This window comes from Neopelma chrysocephalum, unplaced genomic scaffold (assembly GCF_003984885.1).
Source record: "Neopelma chrysocephalum unplaced genomic scaffold, ASM398488v2 Primary Assembly neopelma1_82, whole genome shotgun sequence".
Classification (NCBI taxonomy): Eukaryota; Metazoa; Chordata; class Aves; order Passeriformes; family Pipridae; genus Neopelma; species Neopelma chrysocephalum.
Genome location: NW_020897744.1, coordinates 4707710 through 4714587, shown reverse-complemented (window position 1 = coordinate 4714587; position 6878 = coordinate 4707710). Strand labels below are relative to the sequence as shown.

At 50.2% G+C, this 6878-nt stretch overlaps 2 protein-coding genes across 2 annotated transcripts in view; one reads left to right on the top strand and one right to left on the bottom strand.

The window, feature by feature from the left end:
* C1QBP (complement C1q binding protein) overlaps positions 1-3201 on the top strand; it is an 8659-nt gene extending 5458 nt beyond the window's left edge. Inside the window, exons 2-5 of the mRNA XM_027691218.1 lie at positions 40-127; positions 707-802; positions 1604-1726; positions 2769-3201. Coding sequence (XP_027547019.1) covers positions 40-127; positions 707-802; positions 1604-1726; positions 2769-2918 — 457 coding nt within the window. The 3' untranslated portion in view covers positions 2919-3201. The remainder of the gene's footprint in view (positions 1-39; positions 128-706; positions 803-1603; positions 1727-2768) is intronic.
* A 174-nt stretch (positions 3202-3375) lies between these two features.
* Positions 3376-6794, bottom strand: RPAIN (RPA interacting protein). The gene is made up of 7 exons (XM_027691126.1): positions 6690-6794; positions 5941-6123; positions 5361-5424; positions 4783-4897; positions 4602-4665; positions 4362-4496; positions 3376-3597 (listed from the first exon to the last, which is right to left on the bottom strand). Exons 1-7 carry the CDS (start codon positions 6765-6767, stop codon positions 3568-3570), a joined length of 669 nt encoding a protein of 222 aa, XP_027546927.1. The 5' UTR covers positions 6768-6794; the 3' UTR covers positions 3376-3567.
* Between the last annotated feature and the right edge of the window lie 84 nt (positions 6795-6878).

Below are 6878 nucleotides of genomic sequence, written 5' to 3'. Positions count from 1 at the left end.
TTTTTTGTTCCAACTAAGTGTTTCTGTTTCTTTCTGAAGGATAACGGTTACATTCAACATCAATAACAGCATTCCACCCTCGGCTGAAGACGACACACAAGAAGGGCAGAAACCGGATGAGCAGGAGGTAACTTAACCTTGATGTGCACTTTAGTGAAGGGGACAGAGGAGAGTTGGAACCTTTTGCTCAAGCGTTGAGGCTTTTTGCCCCCCTCACTTGATATTTGGGAGCATTAAGCCACAAAAGGCAGGTTTTTCAGGCCCGCCTGTCACTTGGCTGTGACCTTCCTCTCTGCTGTAGAAAGTCAGAGCAGGGTGAGAAGGCTCTACAAGGAGAGATTTAAGATGCTCTGAGGCCTTCTAGCACCTTCCAGTGCCTAAAGGGGCTACAGGGTAGCTGGAGGAGGACTTTGGACATGAGCATGGAGCAAAGGCTTTTAACTGACAAAGGGCAGGGTTAGATGGGACATTGGGAAGAAATTCTTCCCTGTGAGGGTGGGGAGGCCCTGGCACAGGTTGCCCAGAGAAGCTGTGGCTGCCCCATCCCTGGAAGTGTTCAAGGTCAGGTTGGATGGGGCTTGGAGCAACCTGGGCTAGTGGAAGGCATCAGGGAATAATCTCTGCTGGATGGGCTGTGTGATTGTGTTGTGATTGCATCAGCTCCTCTTCAGATTCCAATGCTGATGCAACTGTTCTCTTTTTTTAGCCTGAACTTACATCAACTCCAAACTTTGTTGTGGAAGTAATAAAGGATGACACAAAGCAGACCCTTGTTCTGGACTGCCATTACCCTGAGGATGAGGTTGGTATCCCTGTGTGTCACCTCTGGGCTGGGATTTGCTCACATTTCCTGCCTGGCTGTGGTGAAGCTCTGCCCCTGTTGGGGTCTAACTGGTCTTTGTAGTCTCTTGGTTTTCTGAATCTGCACTATCCTCTTATCTCTGGGGGTTTTTTTAATCACCAAAAAAAAAGGCTTTATGTTTACAAGAACACTGTTTGGAGAGGAGATGTTCCATGACATCCTGCCCTGGTGTTTCTGATCAGCTGCTTGTTGTACCATTTATTGAACTACATTAGAGCAGGGAGGCAGAGCTGAAATCATGGTAACCTGGGAGGGGTGAGCAGGAATGGCCAAACCAAGAGATTTAATACACTGTGCCAGTAAATTGCCAATCTCAGTGTTGTGAGGTGTTACAAGGAGAAGAAGGGATTAAAAAAAAAAGGTGGGAAGAAAATAAAATGGAGAGCTGAACTTTGTGGTTTGCTTTGTAAATGTTAACAGGTATTTCTGCAGCCAGTCCTGGCTGACAAAGGTGAGACAGATGTGGGACGACAGATTTAGAACCACAGAGGTTTTTGTTTGTTTGTAAAATTCAGGCTGTTGATTTACATCAGGTTGCTTCTGGCGGCAGGAGCTCAAGGAATTCCCTGTGTTCTCCTGTGTCTGTGCTTGTCCTCACAGGCACGTGTGGAGAGGGGAGAGGCACAGCTTGTCTGGCCCTGGGGGTTTACCTGCAGCATTCCCAGCCTCGGGATGAGGTTGGCTGAGCATGCCCAGTAATTGGAGCTAGTTGTATGTCTCACATCTCTTCTCCTGTTCCAGATTGGCCATGAAGGAGAGGAGGAAAGCGATATTTTCACGATTCGGGAGGTCAGTTTCCAGCCCACTGGAGAGTCCGACTGGAAGGACACCAACTACACCCTCAACACGGATTCCCTGGACTGGGTAGGTGCTGCTCCAGAGGGAACTCTGTCCCTTGGCTCCCGAATTGGGAATGAAAGTGGATGTCTGAGCGAAGGATTTCCCCGTTCTGCCCAGCTTCCCGTGGGGTGGTTCTGCTGCAGACTGGGGGGTTGTTACCTGGTCCCACGGCCGGGCAGTGCCGGTGACATTCCAGACACAAACACGTGGATTTCTTTCTGCTCCAGGCTTTCTAGGCTGGTTTCACACTGGAGATGCTTTGGCACTCGCTCAGCATCTTTTGATCCGTGTGTTTAACTTATATTTGTTTAACAATGTAGCTTATCAGATACCATGTGTAGATAAAGGCATCTGTGGGTGGAGGTATCTGATAAGCTACATTGTGTCCTGGTTTTCCAGGTGTGTTGTTACAGTTGTAACACTAAAAATTAATATCCCCAAGAATCTGGCATCTGCTTATGTTCTCGATGCCAGGCTTTCAGAAGCTTACATTGTTAGTTTGTTGCTGTCTGTCATACAGTTAAAACTTTATTCCTAGAGTGTATCCCTCTGGGAAGCACTCCTGTTAAAACTGGTTGATGTGCTCTAGAACATCCCACACTGCTTTTTCTTTTGCCCTCTCTGGCAGAAAATGAATTAAAAGCGTGGATGAAACAGAAACAAACAAAGTTCATTATTGTAAAGGGCTTAAGTCTTTCAAACAAACATTTACATGAGATACCACCTTTTCACAGTGTTAAGCAGTTCACCCCCAAGGCCAGGGCTGTGTGTGGAGGGACAGGCAGAGCTTGGCCTCTGTAATCCTGACAGACTCACCTGATGGCTCCCAAAGTCTGTGGATCAGCTTGTTTGTAATGCTGTGTTTGGGTTTATATGACCTGTTCCATGGCACCTTCCCTCCAAATGTTCCTATCAAGGCCAGGCCCAGCAAGAAGGGAACACTCTCCTGTGGGAGCTGCCCCTGTTCTTCCTGGGAGGAAGAAGTTCCAGCTGCTAGGTAACATTTTAAAAGCAACCCATAGCCAGGTCCACTCTGTTAAGGAAGTTTCCTGTTCCTTGCTTCCAGGCTCTCTATGATCACTTGATGGATTTCCTGGCTGACAGAGGAGTGGACAACACATTTGCTGACGAGTTAATAGAGCTCAGCACTGCACTGGAGCACCAGGAGTACATTAAATTCCTTGAAGACCTTAAAAGCTTTGTCAAATGCCAGTAGGGTAGGCTAGGAAACTTATTTTCAAGTGTGGGTATACCACAGTGCTGCTTCATCCAGCAATGCCCAAATGTATCTTCACAGTGGATACAGAGAGTAAGTAAGTTGGAATGTAGAGAATGGGAGAATGAGGATTCTCACTTGTATTTGGGGATTTGTATTTATGTTGCAGCCCAGATCAAGTTCACTGATGTCACAGTCTGGAATTGCCTTGCCCTGCGTGGTGGGTTTTGTACAATTAGGAATGAATGTGAAGAATAAAAACTGTTCAACATATCACTGAAAAGGGTGGTTTCTCTTCTTCCTGCCATGAAAGTGATGCCAGTGCTTGTCAGCTGCAAACTTCCACTCTTAACTGGTGCTTTCACTTGTTGCCTCAAGTTTATTTAAATTTAAACAGAAAGCTGAATCCAGATGAGCTGTGAGATCACTGATGCAGAGTTAAAGACAACACAAAGGCCAAAATAAACTAAATATATTTATTTCAAAATAGGTACTGTGCTATTAAAAGTGCAGGTCAAGGCAATACTATTGCCTTTTAAAGTGTCTCTCTGACACAGCAGGTACAAGTATATACACAACAATCCTTAGCAGCTCTGTGTGGATTTTAGTATTGAAGTCCCTCCAGAAGTAAAGCAGCAGCTGAATCAACTTAGAGGAGAATTGTCCAGGAGTCACAGACCTTTACAAAAGGTAAGTTGAACAGAGAAGTTATGTTAATGTGTAAAGTTCAAAAGTATCTGAGCAGGAAAAACTATTCAAAACTATTGATTAGGAAAAAAATTCACAACAGGGCTGTCAAGCACTGGCAGAGGCTGCCCAGGGCTGTGGTGGAGTCCCCATCCCTGGAGGGAGTTAACAGACATGGATGTGGCACTTGGGACGTGGGTTAGTGGTGGCCTTGGCAGTGCAGGGGGAACGGTTGGACTTGAGCTAAGGGGTCTTTTTCCAACTTAAACAATCCCATGATTCTATTTAAATGCTCTGTTCCTTTCACTGTCCTCACACTGGTTTTCCATACACAGCAAAGCACGTGCCAGCTCTGGCTTGAGCCAAAAGGGCTGGTGTGTGTTCTCTAAGGGCTCTGGATGAACCTTTTCAGGAGGCTTAAACTGAAGTAATTCTTAAAATTTGTTTCTTCATGAAACACTTATCTGAACAGATGCTCCACACAAGACTTGCAAGTTGTTGGCTAAGGTGTGACCAAGGTAGGGCACTAAGTTTGACAGGACCTTCAAAGACTCCCTAATCCAGCAGTTAAGGTATGTACTTTGGCTCTTCTTTCTCTGCTTTTTTACCATTACTGATGGTCAAAGGTAAAGCCATTTCCAAGGAATTTTGTGAAAAAACAACCCCATAAACGCCTGGACTTGTGGTTTCTGCCCCTGTAATTGAGAAGTGGATCCAAGCAGAGATCCTCTCCAGGAACCTGACACTGGGACTCACCGGACAGCTCATGAGAAGACTGGTTTCCTCCTCCATGCCACTGGTCACTGTGAACTCTGGGCTGTGGAAACACCTCTGACTGTGCTCTGTCACAGTGCTTTCCAGGAGTGACCGAAGCTTCCCTTCTGTCATATCCTGAGAATAATGGATTAAAAGTCATCTGAAGTTGCTCTGTCACTTAAACTGCCTCCTAAAGCAGCAGCGGAGATGTCACATGTAACATGTCACAGCTCAGCCTACCTGTGTGCTGATGTACAATCCACACTGGCAACAAACCATGTGAGTCTTCACAGTCAGGTTATTCCTGGAAAGAGCAAAAACCTGTTAGATTTGGGAGATCATTGCTCTGGTGTTTTTATCTCTTCTCTCCACGCTCTTAGGGGAGTGGAGGATCTCATTCCAATGCCAAGGGCTTTCTTACTTCCTGCACACAGGGCAGATGATCCTGTCAGTGGCATCCAGGCCCTCCAGCATGGCATTGAGACACTCTTCATCAAACCTCAGGCTCCGCTCGTACTCCTCGATCACCAACTGCTCTGCAACAGCACAGCAAAGCACCCTCAGGGACTGTCCTGGCAGCACAGACAGAGCTGCTGGGCACACAGAGCCTGGGGGAGATAAGACTTTCTAGGAACTTTTATCCCTTTGGATCAGATTTCTACACTTGCTGAAATAATCCCTGCTAATCCAGTTTTTCCTATGGCTTGGCTGCTTTCACATGGGTCTCTCCCTGAATTGATTTATACAGCTCCCAAACACCTCAGTCCTGCTTCTCTGGCCTCTCTCCCAGACCTTAAAAATGTCATTTAAACCCTTAAAAGGGTCTCAATACCTCAAAGCCTCAACAGAGAAGTTACCAAGAATTTCCAAGGAGTCTCTTCCCCTGTGTCACGAGGTCTGCAAGAACCAAGGAGTGCAGCCTCAGCTATCCTGCATTACTAGGAAGTCTCCCGAATATTACACATCAAATAGGAATCAGAAAACTTGTAGAGCCCTTACCTTGCAAGATCAATTCTTGCTGGATCTCCTCCAGCACTGCCAGCTCATCGGGGTCCTCTGGCATCTGAAAGTGAATCAGTCAGTGATTCTCCCATTCCAACCACTCTCGCTTAACTTCCAGCACCTGACTGAGCTGTCACTGCAGCATAAATTCAGTCTGTTTATATCCCTGTGTTGGCAAACCCATGTGCTGTGGAAAGCAATCTATTCTGTAATCACCTGTGCAAACCCAGCCAGAACAGATCCGAGCACAGCCTGTCCAAGAACCTGCTTTTTATGTCACTTAAGTTTCATTCCCATTCTCAGGAGAGGGAAGTGACACAGCACAGATGAGGAACCCACCCTTTTGCTGTGATTCACAGGCTGTTTGTGAAGGAAATAAGGAATTCCCCACTCATGGGCCCAGAGGCACTTTCACAACTAAACACTCTGCACTAGTTGTGGAACCAGGAAACCCTGAAGCTCTGAGTTTGTCAACTCCAGCGAGAGACTGAAAGCAGAACCGCAGAGCATTTGATACTCCTGCCCCTCACACAGGCCGTGTGTTGGTGCTGCAGACCCAGTGGGAGCCCTCACTGACCTGCTCCAGCGGCTCCTGTCCCCGCGGGCCGGGCAGGCTGTCCCGCAGCTCCCGCCACTCCTGCTCCATCACCTCCTGCACCAGCAGCGCGCCCGGGGCCGGCCCGGGGCGGGCCCCATCCCCGGCCCGGCGGTACCGCTCCAGCAGCTTGGCCCGGCTGCTCCTCAGCCGCTCCAGGCAGCGCTGGGGGACAGGGGAGAGAGCGGGGGGATCGTCAGAGCCGGGGGCGGGACACGGGGGGTCTGTGCGGGTGACACACGGCGGGGTCCCGGGGGGCTGCACGGGAGAGGGGTGACAGCTCCCACCAGGGGTGGGCGGCAGCGCTGGGCACTCACAAAGGGAGTTCGGGACAGGGCTGGGATTTAGGATGGGATTTGGGATGGGGTCCGGCTCACCCGGCCCGGCAGGCCCCGGGGGGGGGGGCCGAACCGGGGCCAAAGGAACGGGCAGACCATGCACCCCTCAAACCCGATCCCGTCCCGTCCTATCCCCCCTCACCCAGCAGTATTTCGCCCCCCGTCCCCAGTCCCCTACCCGGCGATAGGTCCCCAAACCCCGCCCCTCACCCAGTGGTAGATCCCCCCCATTCCCTCCCTTCACCCGTCGGTAGGTCCTCAGTCCCATTCCCAGCGGTAGCTCCCCGATCCCCTCACCCTGCGGTAACTACCCCTGATCCCCTCACCCTGCGGTAACTACCCCCGATCCCCTCACCCCGCGGTAGTTCCCGTTCCCGTTCCCGCTCCCCTCACCGTGCGGTAGGTCTCCCTCCAGGGCGGCCCGCCGGGGCTCTTGTACCGCGCTCGGTGCCGCTGCAGCGGCGCCTCCATCGCGCCGAGCCCTCCGCGCGCGGGGCGTGCCGGGAAATGTAGTCCGCAAGGGGCGAGGCGGCCGCCGCGCCGATTGGCCGCGCAGGGAGGTGACGTCGCGGGGGGCGACAG